The 21,778-nt window shown below is 43.1% G+C and overlaps 1 protein-coding gene across 4 annotated transcripts in view; it reads right to left on the bottom strand.

The window, feature by feature from the left end:
• The window catches only part of ST3GAL5 (ST3 beta-galactoside alpha-2,3-sialyltransferase 5), a 48,277-nt gene that overhangs the window by 7,091 nt on the left and 19,408 nt on the right, over nucleotides 1–21,778 (bottom strand). For 3 of the 4 annotated variants that reach the window (XR_008995782.1, XM_036931061.2, XM_036931063.2), the window contains 5 exons: nucleotides 19,355–19,478; nucleotides 16,877–16,988; nucleotides 8,755–9,098; nucleotides 5,010–5,196; nucleotides 3,717–3,875 (listed from right to left, as the gene is read on the bottom strand). Coding sequence is in view for 3 of the 4 variants with exons in the window: in XM_036931061.2 (XP_036786956.1) it covers nucleotides 3,717–3,875; nucleotides 5,010–5,196; nucleotides 8,755–9,098; nucleotides 16,877–16,988; nucleotides 19,355–19,478 (926 nt within the window). In the remaining variant the exon portion in view is untranslated. Of the gene's footprint in view, nucleotides 1–3,716; nucleotides 3,876–5,009; nucleotides 5,197–8,754; nucleotides 9,099–16,876; nucleotides 16,989–19,354; nucleotides 19,479–21,778 lie in introns of those variants that run through there. The other variant, XM_036931065.2, reaches the window with a different exon arrangement.

Here is a 21,778-nt window from a genome sequence, read left to right as displayed (position 1 = left end):
CCTTGGGGGGCTGCAACTTCATACATCTCATGATTTTATATCCCATGGAATTCTAAAGTCTTACTTCCCTTCCCAGTCAGGCATCTAGACTCTAAACATGGTCTGTGATGGCAGTTCTTGCTCCAAGCTAGGTGTTCTTTCTAAAACCCTGACCCGCAGCTCTGGCATATGAACTGCAAAACAAGCACATTTTGTCTCTCACGTGACACATGTCTACAAGGTCTGCTCCACTGTAAGGGGTCCCACGGTCCTTCTCAGGACATGGTTTCTGGAGCCCCTTCCTTCCTGGCTCGCTCCGGAGGACCGGCTCTGCCTGAGCACAAAGCAGCCTCAGTTCCTACTGGTGATGTCTGTTCACCCCTGACCTGAAGCTGTGCCCCACTTAAGGCCCTCATTTGCTTTTCTGGCAAATAACACTTCCAGGCCATTTTCACCTGAATAGCTGCGAAGCCAGTTTCTGCTCACCCTCTGGGCAAGTACGGTTTTAGGCCCAAATTAAGGGCTTTCACATTTGTTTCTTCCAAAGTGTATCCTTCTGGCTTTGGCCAGAGTGCCAAATGTCCAAACCATTTTGGATTCTGCCACATCACCACCACTCTCATTTCATGTCTGATACCTGGCCATTTGTGAATCTGGAATTGTGCTTTCTGGGTCTTGGGCAGCATGCAGAGGGCAGAGAGGAAGACAGAAAGCTCCGCGGCTGGGCAAGCCCTCTCCGAACGCTGCTGCCGACCTGGTTTCTTTTGTATAGTTAGTCTGTGGATGCCAGCCAGACCCAACTCTCCTTCTCTGCACACTGGAACAGCAGCGAACCCCAGAGTTCAGGGATCAAGGTGGGACTGGAGAGTGTCTATTGCACCTGCCATTCATTGTAAGTTGCTTCCTTCTCCTTCAGATGTTGCATCTACCTCTCAAAGCCAACCTCACTCATGAAAAAAGAACTCACCAGGCATTCTGCTTGTTCAGAAAGAGAACCCAACTCAAAGGAAAGCCCTTCCCATTTAGCCTTAGGCAGCCTGTCTTCTGTGGCCAGCTTGGCACCCTGCACGTCAGGAATGCTCAGCCAGTGTTTGTGGAAGGAGCATACGGAATCAATTGTTCATGGGGTGATGAACACAGAGTAACTCAAAAACTATCAAAAACTACCCAAAGCATGTTATCTGCAGAACATACCCCATCAGACCCCATGATCCAACAGACTTCTCTCTCTGCTGGATGGGCTTGTGTGTGAGGGTTTTTGACAATGCAGCTTAGATCAGATGGTATCTTATAGTTACCGCTTTTATCCAAAACAAAAATACCATTTTGTCAATTATGAAAATATTCAATGCAAATGTATAAATAGATTATAAAGTAAGTAAAAGTCCTCTATAGACTCACTCCCTCCCCCAACCAGAGAAGGGTATTCTTCACGATTTGGTGTTCATTTCCGTTTTTTCCTATGCATCTATATACCCAACATTTTAATGTTTAAGCAGAAATGGGATTATGTAAATGTTCTGTAACTCAATTTTCTTGCTTAATATATTGCATAGGTATTTTCACAATAGTTTTCACATAAACCTTTCTTTACCCTTAACCATCACACAGTATTGCATCACCAAGTACCATATGTTCAAACCATCCCCCAATGATGATACTTAGGCTGTTTTTAGTCCTTTGTATTATTAATGCTGTGGTGTACATCCTAGAATAGCCAGCTTTGCAGATTTCCTTATAATGAAATTTTAGAGTAAAAGACTATTCATATTCGAGATTACTACATGTTATCTAACTATCCTCCAGAGAAACTTATAATTCTACTACATTCCTGCCAAACAAGGACATTATCAAGCTTTTACATCTTTGCGAAGAAATCAGGCAGAAAATGTCATTGTGGCTCTAATTTGCCTTAATTTGATTACTGGTGAAGTTGAACATTTTCTTGTGTACTCTTTGGCTGTATTAATTTCTTCTTTTGTGAAATGTCTATTCATATCCTTTCCCTATATTTTTTTGGGGGGGCGTGTTTTTATTTTTGATTTAGTACGATCTCTTTGTACTTGTAATGTATGTCTTCTGTTATGTACATGATAAAGTTTCCTCCACTTATTTTCTAACTTTGTTTCTGATACCTTTTGCCATTCAGCAATCTCATATTTCATGTAATTAAATCTGTCCATTTTTTAAAGGTTACTTCTAAAATAAAATCTACCTATAGGCCACATATGAACGTTTGCCTGTGTTTAAAAAAATACCATGGAATTTAATAAAGAAACAGGGCAGTTTAAAAGATATAGAAATCTAAGGATACTGAAAGATACTCAAGTATATTTACAGTGAAACCTCTTGGCAATGTAGCTTAAGAATCTTGCCTAAGTCTCTTTTTGAAAAAATTGTTTTGTTAAAAGTGATGCTAACAGGTTAAAAGTTGTAAGTCCATTCTGGGGAGCTTCCATGGGCTCCCATGTGGGAAAAGGGAAGCTAAAGCCCCTAGATGTCCAATCACAGACCCTGACAGTCACTGCAAGGGGCAGAGCTGCTCTCCTCTGAGAGGAAAGATGCACCTCCTGACTAGAAAAACGGCCTGGACACGCTCCTGCAGTGGACAGAAATGACACAGCCCTCGTGGGCTCCCCATGGGTGGAGAAGCAGGAAAGCACCTGAGAGGGTGGAGCACCTGAGGAAAACGGCAGCTGCTAAGGGAGGAGCTCTGCTATGTTAAGGGTGAGCTGGTCTTCAAGCCTTTGGTAAAGAACTAGGTTTTTATTTTCAAGGAGCCTATTTAGATGTTTGTTTTCTGGAATAAGTACAGAGCTCTTCCTTTAAACTTTACACAGGTGTTTTAAAGAATCTTTTAAATCAGATTTCGGTTCAAAGGGCAAAAAGAAGAACCTGCTTATCTGCCAATTGGATGACAACACATAAGAGTCTAGCTCCATGTTTGTAAACTGTGACCCTGGCAGCCCTATCTCTGAGGAGATATCTCAGGCCCCTCGCATTTCAAAACCCCTTACTTTCCTTTATATGGAGAGGTTTTGCTTAGAATTTTGTTTAAGAATGATTTGCACAGCTTTTAAATAAGTTTTAAAGACAAAGGTGTAGCTATTCAGATCATGAGGAAATAGGTAATAAAGGCATCTCTGCACCCTGATGGCAGCACAGGCTAATTGCAGGTAAAGAATCTACTGCACTGAACAGCCTATATTCCAAGGTTCTCAAATTAGGCTGCAAAATAAAATCACCCAGGGAACTTTGAATATCCCAATGTTTAGATCACAGCACAGAACAATTAAATCAAAATGTCTGGGGTGGGACCCAAGCATCACCTGAAAACACTGCTCTAGGGGGTTGACTTTATTTGCTATCACCTATAAAGTGATGATAAAAGTCAATTCTCACCTAAGCAGCCCACCGAATTGAAATGTAAAGAATTTTTCAGACCACCGAAGTGCCTTTCTGTGTCCTACAGTTAGTTACATGGAGTTCCAGAGTAAGAATATCATAACTAATATGCCAGTGACCTAAATGTTACATGTTGACTATACTAAAGGCCAATTAAACAATGAGGGGCCCTGAGGTCAAGATGTGGAACACCATGGAGCATCTATTCACTCACTATGTTTCTCTCCTGGAAGATGCTTCCAGGTACACAGCTGAGCCTAAATGAATTTTGTACAGATGTCTCCCTTCCCACACAGAAAAGAACAGTTAACTTTCAATAGCAATAAAAATACCTTGTCTTGGCCCCAGAACCTTGACTGAGGCTCTGAGTACTGAAGGATGTCAAAGGCAGTCTCTTTGATAATAACTGGATTCAGAATCCTGATGTGTTTTGGCTGCAGTGGAATTTTTTCTGCCACCCGCTTCCAAAAGAAAAGTCGCACCCAGAATGGCTAAGGGGAAAAAGCAAGATATCATTATGGGTATTGAATAAAATACTACTATCAGTGGAGGTGAGACTGCAACCCCTGCCGAGCAGAACAAAGCCATGGGTATGACCCCATCTGTGGTGGCACTGGACAAGAGGAACTGCAGAACCAGCTCTTGTTTGGGGAACAAACTCCTCAGAGAATGACCTGTGATGGTAATCCTTATTAGGACAAAAAACCATCATTTTTCCAAGGGGAGATCAGGCAAACAGCCCGATTCAAGGGTGTGCATGCTGGGAGGGCCCCACAGGCCCTCCATCGCATCCCCTCTCACTTACTCCATTTCCTAGCCCCATGCAGTCTCTTGGTAACTGACTGTAAGTCATTCCACATGCACTTCATTTTTCAGCTACAGTAAGTTCTACCCAATGGAAAATCCAGAAGAACATGACAGACTATATAGAATCAGCCTATGGAGATATAAGTTCTCTGTGGAGCTTGTACAAACTCTAACATACTATGGATTTTGCAGACAGCTAGTTTGTGTGTGTGTATATAAAGGCACATACTCCTCAAAGTTGCTCTGAAATTTACTGCAATATAATGGGTAAGACTATAAAGGAATGTGATCAATTATTATAAAGACAAACAAAAGGAATACAACAAAGTGAGGGCCTTCTCTTCTATATTTGCCCCTCTGGAATGCTATGAGTTTACTCCACGGGGACCCCCTATCAGAGCATTTTTAGAGAGTATCTTTGGGTATATTCCTCAGAGATTTTATATATATTCTTCTTTTGCATATCCTCAGTAATGGTTTACAGTCATCCAAGTAAATTTAATTTCTGGAATTAGCTGAAAGACATGTAAATCCAAGTCTGGTGAAGAAGGTAGGTGATCAACCTCAGTAATAACAATTTTGGTCTAAAATTTGATACAACCATTAAGTAATGATCATAATTTACATATGAGACTCAACCAAATATTGAAAGCAATTCCCAGTAAGGAATTCTGAGTGGGTCTCTACAAAAGGAGCAGTTTTTTGAAAGACAACACCAAAGTATGAATTCCACTGTGTTTAAAAAGTCTGTAGTTCTGATTTGAGACCCCTTCACTTTTTACAATGGTACTTTTGATAGCTGAATTTCTAGTGCTTACCAGGGTTTCATTTTTTACCATTGCTTGAAGCCAGTTGAAGTCAACACTCTTAAACAAAACAGCAACAAACAAGTCACTGGAATAATATTCAAGGTCAGACAGTGGTGCGCCCTCTGGATAAGTCATCCTTATAGTAGTTTTATTACCAACGTGCTCTGAATATCCCTCAACTGGTGCACTGTTTAACCTATTTAAATAAAAAGGACAAAGGTAAGTTGACAAAGCAAGCCATCAGACACCTCACCGCACTACGTTAAATCCTTGCATCATGTCCTCCACTTTTTTTAGGACTGGGAATGGGGACATGGTTGGGGGTAGCGTGTCCCTGCCAACAGCCTCCTCACCTCTCACAGCTCTGCCCTTCCAGGTGCTGGAGAAATGCAGCCTTCAGTCCACGAGGGATGCTCACCTCTCATCTCTGCATGTCAAGCAATTCATCTAGTGCTGCCATTTTAAGCTAACACAAACATATTACATTTCGGGCTTTCTCTGGGCATGAGTAATGTTTCCTTGAAAGCTTCCTACTGTGCTCAGATATTAGTAGCGCTTGCCAGAATTTCAGAAAAGTAAGCAGAAAGGAAACCTAAAAACCAGGGCAAGGCAGACACAAACCGCACTTACATTGACACAGTGGAGGTGGAAGAGGGCACTGCGCCCAGCGCAGTCTGGTCTTAAAGCAAGGACTGGCACCACTTAAAACTGTTAGATGAATGAAGGCTTTACCAGGGTGTTTGTTTTGGGAGAAAATTCTAAGAATTCTTCCAAGAGCAATAGCACTTACCCAGTTACAGTTTTGTAATCTCAAAAAAAGTCTGTTGGTTTCTTCACCTGGGTTAACACACCTCTATCTAATCTTTTTTCTTTGCCACTTCTAGATCTCAGACACCTAACCCCTGAATTATCAACAGACATGACAATGAAATTGCAAGGCATGATCCTGGACCAGTTATTTTTCCTTTTTCTTTCTTTTCTTTTTAAAAATCAAGGGCCCTATCAGGATAACTGGTGACATTTGAAGAAGGGCTGTAGATAAGGTCTGTGCTGTATCAGTGCTAATCTTCTAATTCTGAACATTGCTCTGTGGTTATGTAACATAGTGTCTTTGTGCTTGAGAAATGCACACCGAAGTATTAAAGGGGTAAAGGGGCTTGATATTTGCAACTACCTCTCCAAATGAACTCTCAGAGAGAAAATTATAAAGCAAATGTGATAGAGTGTTAACAAAATGGGGAATCTGGGAGGAGGGTGAACGGAGTTCTTTGCTCTACTCTTGCAATTTCTGTTAAGTTTGGAATGGTTTTAAGCCTAAAAGTTATTCCCCAAAAGCTTCTTAACTGACATTCTCCCTCATAATCAAGCTAAGTCACCCCTCCCCTGTCCCCAGTGCTCAGTGGCCCCCCAGTGCCTATGCATGGAGTCCCGGCACCCCAGTCTGCTGGTGGTTGCTTGGAGTATGACTGTTGGGACAGCAAGCCACCTTCTAGCCCCCTTTCCAACTCTCTAGGGCTCATCCCTCCTCCTGCCAAGGTGAGGGTCCTCACCCAGACCTCCTGTCCACCCCTCCCTGGAGAGCCAAATCCCACCGTTCTTCAAGGCCACCATCCACTCCCACATCTCTCGCCAGGCCCACCGTCACACCATGGTTCCTCCCCTCTTCTCTTGCCATATCCCAGTTGCACACTGTTAGATGGGCATGGGGTCTGTCTTCTCCCCCAGTGCTCCCTGCACATAGATCATTCAGCTGCTCACATAGGGCCAAGGATGAGGTTCTGGAAGTCTCAACACTCTGCATTTGGAGTGCAGAGGTCTAGTCTGGACCCTACGGCACCTCCATGCCCTCCTCTATGATGCTGGTTAACAGTGATGGCTTCTCCAAGGAATGAGAACCCCTAAAGCATGTGACACAGTGCCTCGCACACAGAAAGCACCAGTGAGAGGCAGCAGTCACATCCTCGTTCACCCCATCTTTACATGGCCAAGCCCCGCTCTCACCCTCTTGCTTCATGCCATGCCTGCTCTTGGCCACTGAGGCCTCTGGCACCTCTTCTGCCTTCAAGCTTGTTTTTTTCTATCTCTTGGCTCTTTCCAAAGTCTGGTTCTTTCCTACAAATCTTGCACCCCCTGCCTCTCCTCCTGAACCCCCACCTTCCTAAGCATTCTCCAAAAATAGTAGCTAACATCTACTGAGCATTTACTACAGGCCTGATGAGAAAATGTGATAAAGTGTGAACAACCGGGGAATTGGGGAGGAGGGTGAAGCGAGTTCTTGTTCTGTTCTTGCAACTTTTCTGTTAAGTTTGGACTGGCCTGACATCTAATGCAGTTTGTCCCCACAGTGACCCTGCAGGGTATGTACTGCTACCCTGCCCCCACTTACATAAGAGGAGCCAGAGGCAAGGGAAGTTGGGACACCTGCCCAAGATCTCAGCTACTGGGCAGGAAGGCATTGTGTGAAGATATCGCCACTTTTAGATGCAAAATATCTCAATTGGATCTCACTCTCCCTCACTCACCAGAGATTTTAATCGACTCCATTTCTGACAGTGGCTCTGCTAATATCTTAGGCCCTCAAACTAGAAATCTTGATGTCCCCTGAGGTGAGTTGTTTAACCGTCAGAATCCTATAATTTATTTTTGGGTACACAGCTCAGATTTTGATCATTAGTCTCCATTCCTGCTTTCTGTGTGCCTCACACCAGGGCCACACACTGCATACACCGAGTACGCCTGCTTAACCCAGCCCCGAGCCCCAGGCTTTCCTGCCTTCAACCAAACTCACTACTTCTGCTGAACAAATTTAACTAGGACCCAACTTCCATCCTGCTTCTGGTCCTACACACCCTTGATACCCTGAAAATGTATCAGGAGCTTTGAAAACATTGAAATACTTTTAAGCCAACAGTCCTAGCATTCTCAGAGCTGTACATAAAGACACACATATGAGTACAAAGCATTCACAGTAACAGAGAAACTGGAAGCATTTTGTCCAGCTGGATAACATGATACCCTCATTTAAAGGGATGTGAAGCATTTAGTAAGTTACTTTTCCAAGGAGTATTTAATGACTTCCAAAACTGTTCATAAGATTACGATAAAAAAACAAAATACTTTATATAAGTATAGAAATATATGTCTTAGTATGCACTTAGTATAAAAGAGTGGAAAAAACACCAAATTAAGAGTGGTTGGTTATTTTGTGCTATAAGTGGTTATTTTCTTCCTTGTGTTTTTCTGTTTGTTTAATCTTCAAGATTAACAAAATATATTTTACTTTTATAACCAGGAAAGCAATTTTTAGCCAGTCAAACCAGAAAGGATCTAGGATGACTGCCTGTTGCCTGTTACATGGAGCTCAAACTCATTGGCTGCTTTCTGTGTCCCAGCTAGCGCTGCCTTCCAGGGCTCCTGGGAGCCAGCAAGCATCCCCCTGACCCAGTCTCCCCACCACAGCCTCCTCTTGGCTCCGGCTGGCACAGTCTCCCTCCTTTCCTGGCTCATCTGAATCTGCCTATCCTTGCAAATCTCACCTCCTCTGAAAACGTTTTGCTGAATTAGGAGCGGGCAGTCTGGCATAGTTTGGGGCATCCAGTCATCGCACGTTTTGTTTCGCCTTCTCAGACAGTAAGTGCTCTGGGGGCAGGGTCGGGCAGTGCTCCCCGGGTGCCTCACTGCTGCTGGTGCCATAATGACCAACAGCAGTGAACATGACTCTAGAGGTGAAAGGATGGCTTTACAACCAATGTACCTTATCACAACATCGAACTGGTTCAGGGCATGGCCCAGTTCCAGTCCATGGAGTATTCCACCGCTTCCGATAACCACACAACGCCTACAACTCTTGGCTTTCAAGTGTTCAGGGAAGTCATGCTCAGGCAACATGTCCAAGAGGGTCTGGACTTGACTGGAGAACTTCCGAAATCCAAAAGGAGGACTGTACTTGTACTCAGCTTCGTCCTCTTTGGGGGCCTCCTTCACGAAAGGCAGTAAGTCTGAGCTATACCTGTGCTCAAACAACTGTGCCATCGACGTCTTCGCAAACTGGGGTCGGCACTCTTTTTGCAAGACTTCCTGGGCATATTTCTGAGCTCTCTGGAATGAAATCACACCAATCAGGGTTTTAAAAAAACACTCAGGCATTAGAAATATGCTCTTACTGATGACATTTTGACCTGTGATGTCTGACACAGCTCCCCTGTTAATTACTATCTTTCAGCACAGAGAATCTGCTTTTTAGAATTAATTTGTGCTCAGAAACTTGAAGTAGTAGCCTGGGAGAATAGCATGATAAGGAGATAAATGCAACAAGAATATTTCATTACACAAGTAAAGCAGAAAGGACTCCTAGCCTAACCTTGTTAAAATAAATTTGGGGTAAAAGCTTTTTATGATTTATAAAATCCTGTCACATGCTACACCATGGATGAACCTTGAGTACATTATACCATGCCAGTTACAGAACACAGAAGACACATAGTGTATGATTCCATTTATATAAGGTAGCTTAAATAGCCAAATTCACAAAGACAAGAAAATAGAACAGTGGTTACCAGGGACTGGCGGGGTGGGGGAATGCCTTACACCTCCTCCTTCACTAGCTTCACTAATGCCTTACACTAGCTACCTTCACAGACACACACTCATACATGTGTGTAGTCCTATATTTACTGGGGTATTTATTTTTAGGACTGAACATATCTTTTGAACAGTGTCAGTAATATTGTGAAAATTATTATTATTGTAGACAGTTTTCAATGTTTGCCCTATGTTTTTCCTCAAAGCCTTGTTATTTTTATTGTCTGATTTTTTTCCATAATAATTTTTTTAGTAGGAACACACCTATTTTACAGGGAACCCCACCTTTTAAAAATTATAGCATCAAAAAGTTATTAATCCCTGGGAAGAATACACTGTTTACATCTTGAGGATCTGGCCCCATTTTGGAAAAGGGGAACTGTACTCTCTGAGCCTCAGACGATGCTGCAGAAACTATGAATAGTCACTGTCTCAGTTCACCACCATGACACCTAATGACACCTCGAAAGAGGCTGTTAGCATTTTTCCTTTGTGGGCTTAAGGCTGCATAAGCAGTAAGAGGGCTGAAGAATCATCATGCTAACCTGGTCAGATTATTTTCCAAACTCCGAAAATCACAGCCTCCGCCTGCAGAGAGCAGTAGACCACCACCGAGAACAGGGCTGGAACACGGATTGGCATCTTCCTGAGGAACCAGTGGGAAAGCCAAGCAAGGAACCAGCTGCGACCCTGAGCAGCCCCTGAATGGAGGGCCGGCCAAGCAGGGACGTTCTGCACCCAGCAGGCACTTAATACCCAACTGGTGGGGGCAGGGCAAAAAGAGGGGCCATGCATACTATGCACACTTTTCTCTAGACTCCAGGCCCAAGGGCTGTGAAGAGGACAAAAGATCTCATTCTTCACTATAGAGCAACACCTCCAGCATCTGGTTTTACAAATCTCCTGGGATAGAAACGAACCTCTGAGAGGAGCCAAAGAGGCCTGGAGAGGTTTAGTGAGTGAGTCCTGGCTGGAAAGAGAAGGTGATCAACTGGGAAACAGGCAAACTTCTCTCCTATTTCCTTTGGAAGGAGTGAAATTTCATTCCATTTCCATTCTGCCAAAGAGTTCCATTTCAGGTTTCAAACTTAATTTTCTAGACTGGAAGCAGAGCACAAGGCTTTGTAATCATCTGACTGTGACCCTCAGTGCCTCACTCACAGCAGGTGCAATAAATCCATCCCGTGGGAATAAATGTTCTTTCTACATGCCACTGGAAATGTCTAAAGCCATAGTAATCCCTTTTCGGCTTTTGTTTCAACTTGTTTAAAGATGTTTAACAAGCCCTGAAAAAGCCCCCAGGATAATTTCTTCTAACCAGAAACTGACTCAGCCTCTCTCCCTCTTGAACGCTTCAGAGCTCATACCAAAAGTATTATTGCGGAGCTGCAATAAAGAGGAAGCGTGGCTTTCTCTTCCCTGCCGTGGGCAGCTCCCAAGCTGGAAGCCAAAGCAGGCGAGCGGGGAAGGACATGGTGGGGTCCAGGTGGCATTCACCAGGGCGAGGACCCCAGTGACAGAGAAGCGGTGACTCTCTAAGATATGGGAACTCCAATCCAGGCCTGGAAATGAGGGCTTTGGTTTTTTAAAAGTCTCCCAGGTTGAGCTTGCTGGCTGCCCATAATTAAGAATAAACAGACATCTGGATGGTTTCAACTGTCAGTGACATGGCGACTTGCCGCAGAAAACTACCACGTGAAAATTCAGTGAAGGGTATTAAAAAAAAGAAATCAAAGGTATTTTCTTCATCAAACCCTCCACTTTCATTTCCATAATTTTCAGGATCATCCTTCTTAGAAATTTGGGTAAGTGGCTTACTTCTAAGTAAGAGGCAATATTTTCTTCATTTATTTACGCATTTATTTAACCCCAGGACAAGGCACAGCATCCAGGTGAAAGGCGGTTGCAGGTCTGGAACTAAGCAGTCAAGAGCAGGAACCCAGCTCAGCCTCGGGGCACATGGTCTGAGGGCATGGGCTACCTTAGGAAACTTTTATTTCCACGTCTGTAAACTCTGGAACCAGTCACTTCCTCCCGGGGCGGCTACAACGCCCACAGCATTTTGCACAGTGCCTGAAACATGTGAAGACTTGAACACTGTCATATAAGAATAGCAACTGTGGGCCAAGCTACTGCCACACTTAACTCACATTCAAGTTTGCTGTCTGTAACATTTACCTGCTTCAAAGCAGAAAAAAATCTGCGCGACTAAGTCACAGAAAGCTACCATTGTAAAGACTTAACTGGTCTGGTGTCTGGTAGTTGAGGGTGGGGGTTGCTTACAAGGGATCTACCTTTGGTGATGGAATGTTCTAAAATTGGATTGTGGTGAGGGTGATGTAACTATATAAATAAACTAACACTCATCAAACTGTACGCTGAAAAGGAGTAAATCTTATGGTATGTATATTGTATCACAATAAACCGTTAAGGAAAAATAATCATAAGATCTCAGATGCTACACCCAGTTCTAGATCCATTTAACCAGTAGCATGACCTCAGAGCATCTAACACTAGGTCAAGACTTCTGTTTCCCCACTTCTGCAACACTCAAGGATGGTCCGGGGGGAAGGGGAACAGAACCCAGGAGAGAAATAATTGGTGTGGAGGTGTGAATGCCCAGACTAATTTAATAACTCATCCCAAGATTACTCTGCTTACTTTAACAACGTGAATGTAAGTCTGCAGAGTCAAGAGAAGAAGTGAATTTGGCCATAATTAACTATATACAGAGAATGCAGTCCCCAGGGTGGTATATGGTCTTTGCTCTCTGAGAGGAGAGAGGGCCAAGTTCAAGTTGCTACGACCACGTGGCCCAAACCTAAATTAACATCAATGTTACCTTGTCTCTCCTCCAACATGTTTTAAGTGCAATTTCACAACTGAGCCTCATTTTCTAATTGTCCAAGCATCCTTGCTGAGACCATTGTTAGTTTCTTCTAACAAATGGCTCATTAAGACACACCTTTAAGTAGAAAAGACAAAACCTACAACCAGCACACTTATGCTGCTGTATTAATGCAGCCAGGTCCAGTGCAACCACAGGCTGTTCAGAGTCCAACAGGGTGGGTGGGGTCCCATTAACACTGCAAGTTGTAGAGTGTCTTCAAAAAGGCTAAGAAGGTCCCGCCCTCATGGCTTTGAGACCATCTTCTGCTAATATACATCAACAATAATTCAAATTTGTCCAAAATGCTCTTGATGGCAAGGATCGATCTCCACCAATAGCCTAGAGACAGTGTTTTCTTTGTAAAGAGCTCATACTGACTCCATTTCACAGCCATTTGAAACAGCAGGACCACAGCAGGATTCCTTGGCCATTTCCTCTATTCTGGGGACTTGGGAGAGGGTTTCTGTCCTGGTTTTAATGATGCACAACCAGACAGCAAATTTAGAAGCCAATTAGTGTGACATTCAAGGCCTTTCACTCTCTGGCCCTGTCTCATTTTCAGTCTCATATCCTGCTATTCCCCTCCCAGAATCCTCAGTGATATCCAACTCTTGCTGTTCCTCTAATTTGTAAAGCCCCGAGACATGTGCTTTTTGCACACACTCTGACTGGAATGAATCAGGACATTCATGTCAGGACTGCTGTGATAGGTTAATGATGTTGAAAAGCTACATTAAGAAAAAACATCTCAAGTAATGGAATGAAACAACACCCCTAATTCCACCATGGTAATAGCAGGCTTTCCCTTTCTACTTTATAAATTTCTGAGCTGACTGAGACTGTCACAAACATGTTTGATTTACACCAACCTCCCCCTAATCCTTCCTCTTTCCCCCTCAAATTGCAGGGGACTCTACTTTATTCATTCTGTACTATTTGAATTTGGGGTGTTACCTTTATAACTGGAAAAATAATGATCTTTTAGAAATCTTTTAGAACTGGGTCGTGAGGTGATCACTGAGGGCTGCCTACTGGGTCTCCATTTCCTGCTCCTCCTTCCTAGGGAGGTGCCATTTTATTCAGGCAGCTGTCACCCCTTCTCCACGCAGGCAGTGGGCTTGGGAGGCTGACATGGCTCATCAAATACTCCCGTCCCCCTTGGCACGCAGGGATTGGTCAGGAATTCTCACTGGAACAAATCAGGGCACGGCACTGGCGCCTGTGAGGCTGTTAATTGCTCCAGGAGTAAAGTTAGGTTTTAAAACTGGTCCCATCAGCCCAAACGGAGGGCTCATGTTCCATGGTTTAGGGGGAAGGGGATGGGAGAGCTTTTCTTCTGTCTACTGTCTACTGGTGGACATGAAGAGGTGAACAGGAGGTATGTGTCCTATTCTTCAAAGGGATGTTAAACTTTATATACATTACTGAAAGTACTCAGAACTGCCTGTTATTCAACTGGATTTTCTGTACAATCTGGAGTTCAAAGGTGAGACACCACACTGGGGATCAAGTGGTTTCTCCCCTCCCTCTGGAGTTTCATATATGTAAGTATATAGTCATTCAGGTAAAATGTTAGTTACACAATCCCTATCTCCCAAGCGCTTGCTTGGAGGACAAGTGGGGAAGACAGAACACAATTGTGGTTAAGTGTTAGGATTAAGGTACAAAGGGGTATCTAGAAGACAGAGAAGGATGGTCAGAGAAGGCTTCTTAGAAAAGGTAACCACTGGGCTGAGACTTGATGTAAAAGGCAAGTACCAGAGAGGCAAGGGCTCCAGGCAGAGAAGAAAGGATGCAGCAAACACAGGGCAAGGTCTTTCCAACAAATCGGGCTGGGAAAACTGGATATCCACAGGCAAAGAATGAAGCTGGACCCTGACCTCACACCACATAAAAAAGCTAACTCAAAAAATGGTCAAAGACCCACACATAAGAACTAAACCTACAGAAGCCTCAGAAATCATAGGATTAGACAATGGTTTCTGAGATATGACATCAAAAGCACAAGGACGAAAAGGAAAAATAGACACATTGGACTTCATCAAAATCAGAAACTTTTGTTTTGAAAATGATACCATCAAGAAAGTGAAAAGACAACCCACAGAATGGGAGAAAATACTTTCAAACCACAAACCTGATTAAGGGACTTGTATTAAGAATATAAAGAGACCTCTTACAACTCAATACTATAAAGACAAATAACCCAGTTAAAAATTGGGCAAAGAATTTGAATATACATTTCTCCTTAGAAGATAAATGGCCAAGGAGCACATGAAAAGATGTTGAAAATTATTAGTTATCTGGGAAACGCAAATCAAAACTATAATGAGAAAGACAAAGAAAGAAGCTCAAGCAAGGACCTGTGAGAGGCTTAATGTGCCTGACACAGGCCATGTAGCATGGTGGGGATGGCCAAGCGCTGGAGAGAGTGGTGGGAACCAAGCCAGGAAGAGCCCTACAGGCCAGGGATTCCTTGGGGGCTGTTGAAGAGTAACAGTCATAATGATCAGCACCCTGGTTGCAGACAAGCAGACCATCCCCCATCTGTTAATGTGGAGTAAGGAAAACGGCTCTAGGCCGCCACAGCATATGTTGACACAGATGGCACTACCCAGACAGTGAAACTGCAAAGCTGATTTCACCTAAGATGGTACCACACCACGTTGCCTCCATCTTGTGTTTGTGAAATAGTGTGTTTGACTCTAGTGCAAGGGAGCTCACATTTCTTCTCAGTTAACTGAGGTTGGAGAACAATTATCTTAGCAGTTGGTCGGATGGTCAATGGCGTGATTAATTAAATGGGTAAGAGAGAGAGGATGCATAGAGAGTGTGCAGAGGTTAGCAGAGGAGCAAGGCAAGGAGCCCCCCAGAGAGCAGTGGCTCCTATCAAGTGTCTTCATTTTGGCCCTTCCCCAGGATGTCTAAAAACTTTACCCAAGAGAGCTGTGAAGGGCCCTGGAACTGAAAGGGATTTGCAGGTGCCCACAAGACCAGCCAGATCAACAGGACAGGGAAAACCTGAGCAGAGGACCCTGGACATCACCTGCTCCCCCAAAGCAGGCGGGCTGATGCTGATGAAGTGAACTGAGTCAGCAGACATCTGAGGACAGAAACAGTAAGGACAGGAAGGCCCTGGGATCTGCCAGACCTCTGAGACACAGTGGCTCTGCACAGGCCAGGTGGGCATTTATTAACTGTGCTCTTTTCATTGACTTGTCTGTACTATATTTGAGACATTTCTAAGGTTATACAGATTACAGTAGAAATGTCAATAAAAAACAGGACTAAAAAAGGAGCTTTGTGTCAATTATCTTATTCATCTTTAACGACTACCATGTCACATAGATGGTGTTATCTACATTTCACAGCTGAGAAAACTGGAACTCAAAACAACTAAGTCACTTGCCCAAGGTCTCATGGCTACCAAGTAGCATTTAGAATTGAATCAAGGTCAGAAATGTTAGCTCTCTCCCTCTCTGCAACACACTGCCTGTAATTCTGGCTTCCTCTCTGTGGACACTCCCCATCCAGCTCCCGGAGAGCAGAGTCAGGAGGAGCTTGGGTTCTGGAACAGCACTGCCGGGTCCAAGCCGTGGCCTACCACTTAACTAGCTGAGGTAACTTTGGACAGGTTGCTCCCTGCCCTTCCCCTTCCTCAGCTGTGACATGGGGTAGTAATTGCATCTACATCTCTGGGACTGTTAGGAGGTTTAAATGAGTTCATGTTGCTAAAGCACTTTCTGAACAGTTATACAGTACACATGAAACTAGATTAACTAAACTAGATGTGAGCATAACCTCCCAGGCCATCATCTGTAAGATGGAGAGGATACTGGGATATCTCCCAGTCATGATGAGAATTTAACATAGCTAAAATACCTCTACATATAGGTTGTCATTATGAGTGTGCTACATTATGTAAAATATCACCTCTTTCATCCAGGGCTCAACATGATTGGATAATTTAATAACTCAAACAATCAATGAAATTAGCAGTTAGTATGTCAATTGACTTAGAAAAATAAATACACATTGAAGGAAAAAATCTTGAAATACCATGTGAAATCATTAAAATGAAAAATAAAACACAGGAATGACAGGTGGTACTAAAGGAATTTCTTCCTGTTCTAAGAGCACGTGCGTGTTGATGGACCTCACCTCACTCCCCCCCCTCCCGCCCCCGCCGCCTCAGCAAATGGGGTAAGAATACCATGGCTTAGGTAGGTGGACCGGTTGTTTTTAGGGGGATTGTCTCTGATTTTGGTTTTGGAATGCTAAGATTAAGTGTTCGTCTCTGTTTATAACTTTCACGAACACTTATTTAAAACACTTTAGAGGTGACATTACTGTTTAAGTGTACGCTGGCAGATGTGTTCATATAAACCACACCAACGGAATATCTAACCTTTACACGGTCAGGGTCCACATAATGCATTTTTTTCATGTCACATTCTTCGGTAGTATAATTTAACTTGAGGATATAAAGGATCCATACTCCAAACACAAGCAATATAAACCTGAAAAAAAAATCAATTAGGTATAATGATGCAGTCATGGGAGAATCAAGAGAGGTCATGTGAAGTAAGTGAATACCTAACCCACACAGTTTGCTTGCCCGCAGCATGAAAATACCGTGCTTCGGCTTCCGTCAGGGGTCAACTAAAGGCACAATACATTTCATATTTTCCTGATCAGTTAGTCATCTATGGCTGTCTCTGTTCTAAGTGAATACAGAACAAACTTTTTCCTGCAGAGGCACCATAATAAAATCTGAATCACAATGCAGCCTGCTGGGCTTGAAAAAAAAAAAGTAATAGATTCTGAACTACAGAATCTCTGCTTCAGTTTTTGGCCACTTTAAAATACTGTCCTCCTTTCAAACACTGTATGATTTCACTTACATGAGGTATGTAGCACAGTCAAAATCAGACAGAAAGTAGAAGGATGGTTGCCAGGGGCCGGGGGGAGGAGAGCAGGGAGCTGCTGAATGAGGACAGTTTCACTTTTACAGGAGAAAAAGGGTTCTAGAGATGGATGACATGACAGCTGCACAACTCATGTGGCTGTGATTAATATTGCTGGGCTGTACACTTACAAACAGGCAAAATAGTAAATTCTGTGTTTTGTGTATTTTACCACAATTTTTAAAAGCTGGGGGATAAATACTGTCAGTTCTTTAAAAAAAAGAAGCCAAATTAAACCATCTACTCATTCTTCCTCTGAAGAATTCAACCCAGAAATGAGACTGACAGGTGAGACAGTTCCACTACACACACTTAAGACCACCTACAAAACGGCTTTTAAAGATCCAATCCTTTCACACTGCTATGTGGTTTAAAATGCACAGGCACATACATATACACAGGATTGGGGGAAATAACTGAATCTAGTTCTGGCTCTAGAAATCTCATTCTTAATAAGCTCCCCAAGTGACATTGACAAAATTTTTTAAAAGTTCTAAAAAACTTTAAACCAAAGTTTAAGAACGGCTACTTTAAATAATGTGTTATTAAAACACAAAGTTAAGGAATAGCCTTAAGGGAAAAATAATCCATTTGCTAAAGAAAGGGGCAGTTTTTAAAACTTAGCAACTAGCATAGTATAGTGTAACAATACATGCTAAATATTTCTTAATATTTAAGGATGATTCAAAAAAGGTATCACTAGGAACTGTTTGCAAGACTTCTTGATTCTCATTTCAACAGGCTTCCCCATGAAAACTTAGACAAGCATCTTAATTTTTCCCGGGATTGAGTCCAATGTTGAGTGAACAGGATGCCACCATTTGTGTAAAACTAGGGAGGAGGGATACGTGTGTACACACACACACACACACACTACACTTTCTATATACACAAGACCCATTCACATTGGTTATCTTTAAGTGGGAGGGGAAATGTGGCAAGCAGGGTCAAAACGATGTTTTACTGAGTCCCTTTAAAAGCTTTTGAATTTTGAATTTTGTAAATGTAGTATTGCTGTTCCTTTCTCCAGCTCCCAGAAAAGGCATTATATTCAGTGCATGGAATAATTCCCTTGTTTTGATTTAAAAAAAAAATTTAAAAAGGAAGACAAGGCTGTTAGAAGTAGGCCTGTACCTACAGCACTGATCATGCTGTATGTAATTCCCGGCTGCGAGCCTGTCCTGCCCACGCTGTAAGCAGCGTGGGCCCAGGTCTGTGAGGTCTGCTGCTAAGCGGCCAGCACCCAACACAGTGCCAGGTGCATGGAGGCCTCCATAAATACTGGTAATGACAAAAGGAAGTGGAAAATGATATAAGTATTTATTAATACACAGTTCCTCTTCCCACCTCTCTTCTTCTGCACCTCCTAAATTAGTAAAGTGAGATGGGAGACTGGAGTTCAGAGTTGGATTTCTATCTTTAGACATAGAAAAGGGGTAATTTTCAATGTGACTTGGCTGGGTACCAAAGAAGACTGACAAGTTCCTTCTTTAACAATTCTATCACTTACCAGAGTATAAGGTAACTGGGATGAAACACCCCTGTCACCCCTTTTTAGTATTTAATACTTAATGTTGTTCAAATGCCTGTAGGGGACTTTAATGAACTAAAAACAGCTGAGGGGAAAGGCCCTCTTTTGCTAAACAACGGCAGGAAGAGCTGTGCGCTTTGAGAGCTGTTCTCAGGGACAGGGCCTGGGTGGCCCACTGGTTGGGTGCCACACTATCACCCAGTCAGCGTGGTGAGTAAACCCACAGCACCTGTGCACAGAATCTTTACTCCCATGTGCCTTAAATGATCCCTTGGCCAAATACAATCAAGTATGAGAGTTATCTTTAGGGCTCTCATTGAATTTTCCTCCCAGTTCTACACAGTTGACCCAAATCAGAGGGCTCTTAGGCCCGAGGGCTCGTACTTACTTGAGGATGTCTTTTAACAACAAGTTAGGTCTTCTCATCTTGCTCTGAGCTCGGCTGTACCATTTCAGGGAGGGTCTCGAGCAATCGCTTCTCAGTTTCCCACAGCTGTACTCACTTGTCATTGCTGTGAAGAGAGGAGAAGACAGGCGGAGGGAAACAAGGGAAGAGTTAGGCAGATTGTTTTTAAGGGCCTTTACATGGCACACCCATACCACGGAATACCACTCAGCAATAAAAAGAAATGGACAACTGATACACATCACTGGATGGATCAGAGGCGATTATGCTGAGCCAATACCAAAAGGCTACATATTGCATGATTCCATTTATAGAACACTCTTGAAATAACAAAGAGCAGTGGATAACAGATCAGTAGTTGTCAGGAGTTAGGGAGGGGGTGCTGAGTGTGGCTATAGAAGGACAACGTGGGGAAGAAATGTTCTGTGTCTTGACTGTATCTATGTCAACATCCCACGATATTGTACTATGGTTTTGCAAGATGCAACCATTGGGGGGAAATGGAGTAAAAAGTAATGAGATTTCTCACAACTAGATGTTAATCTACAGTTATCCCAAAACAAAGTCTAATATTTTAAAAGAGCCTTTACCTTCTAGAGATACATATGGAACTATCTACAGATGAAACAGGAGAAATGAGGTCTGCCTCAAAAAAATCAGGAAGGGAATTGGTGTGTGGGGGAATAGAGGAGACAAGACTAGCTTTAAATTGGTAACTGTCGACGCTGGGTCCTGAGTACATGGACTCATCATACAAGTCTCAATACTCTCTGTGGATAAAATGAGAGTTCCTCTGGCCAGGATTCTCACCTGGCTGTGGTTGACTAGCTCACTGCACACCTGTGGGCAATACATGGCTGTTGACTCTATAAAAAGAGCTCCACCCAGTGCTCTGGGCGTGACACAGTGGCAGGGCTTCAAGGCTGCAGGAGAGCAGAGCAGAGGCTGGAGTGGTGGCAGTGCCGAGGACAGAGGCCCAGAGGACGGCTGTGTGGGATGACTGTGCAGAGAGGCCTGGAGGATGGCTGTGCAGACAGAGGGCCCAGAGGATGGCTGTGAGGACAGAGGGGCCCAGAGGCAGAGACTGGCTTGCTGCATGCAGACTCGCTCTGAGTGAACGGGATTTTAGTGACTGACCTGCCACCTGGAAATAAAGTTGGGTATAACCCTTTCACCCCAAGAACGTTTTGCTGTCAATTTCTTTGGTCACACTGAATCTATAGTGAACTTGCCCGGGGCTGAAACCCATTGGCAAGACACTCTCATACTTTTGTATGTTCAAAGTTTTCTGTAATAAAAAAAATTTTTTAAGTGCTTTACAAAAAAAAAAAAAACTATATTACCAAAGAAAAAGAAACTACATTAAACATAGAAGAAAAGTGTTACACTAAGAAAATATGGCAATTTTAAGAGAAATTTATCTTTAAAAAATATGTTCTCAGGTATGTTTGCCTACTTATTCTTTTGAATTAATTTTATTCTCAAATTTTTTACTTTTAAATAATACTGCCAGGGGTATCATAGCAGAAACTGCTATGTCAGTAGACATGTGCTATGTAGAAGAAATGGCCCGTATTAGCTTTCCACCTTACAGAACTCTGGATTGTAGGGGGGGCACATGGCCTCCCAGAATTGAGATTTCTCAGAGTGAGGTGTGGCCTTATGACTAAATTCTAACCAGTGGGATAGGAGCAGAAGCAATGTGTACAACTTCCAGGAAGCATTCCTGGCATACTTTCCTTTCTCCTTATCCCCTTCCTTTTGGCTAAAATACTGACAACCGTTGAGCCACTGTGGATCACATGGAGAACACATCATCCAAGGGGTAGCGAACAACAAGCGAGAAGGCACCTGGGTCCTTGAACAACCCCACGGACAGAGCTGCCAATCCACCCAGGACTGCCTGCCTCTGGACTGTCGTGTAATGGGGAAACTTCTGTCTTGTCTAAGCAATTGCTAATTAAAAGCAAAGTCTACATTTCAACTTTATTATCTGTAGTCTTTCAGTTGGGAAAAAGTTATATCTCATTAATTACTTCATTTCCCCCATTAGGGTTGTGCTATTTTCTTTGAAAGATAACTTTTATTAAATTGGCAGTCAAACAGAAAGATCATGATTCATTGATTCCACTCTGGGTATTTACCAGAAGAAAACAAAAACACTAATTCAAAGAGATACAGCACCCCTATGTTCACTGCAGCATCATTTACAACAACCAATAGATGGAAGCAACCTCAGCGGCCAGGAATAGACGAGTGGATAAAGAAGAGGTGGTGCATACACACAACGGAATGTCATTGAAATAAATGAAAGAAAAAGAATGGAATCTTGTCATTTCTGAAAACATGGATGGACGTGGAGGGTACTATGGTAAGTGAAGTCAGAGAAAGACAAATAATGTATCA

The sequence above is a fragment of the Manis pentadactyla genome, chromosome 2 (assembly GCF_030020395.1).
Source record: "Manis pentadactyla isolate mManPen7 chromosome 2, mManPen7.hap1, whole genome shotgun sequence".
Taxonomy (NCBI): domain Eukaryota; kingdom Metazoa; phylum Chordata; class Mammalia; order Pholidota; family Manidae; genus Manis; species Manis pentadactyla.
The sequence above is the reverse complement of the archived record's forward strand: the minus strand, read 5'-3'. Positions and strand labels throughout refer to the sequence as shown.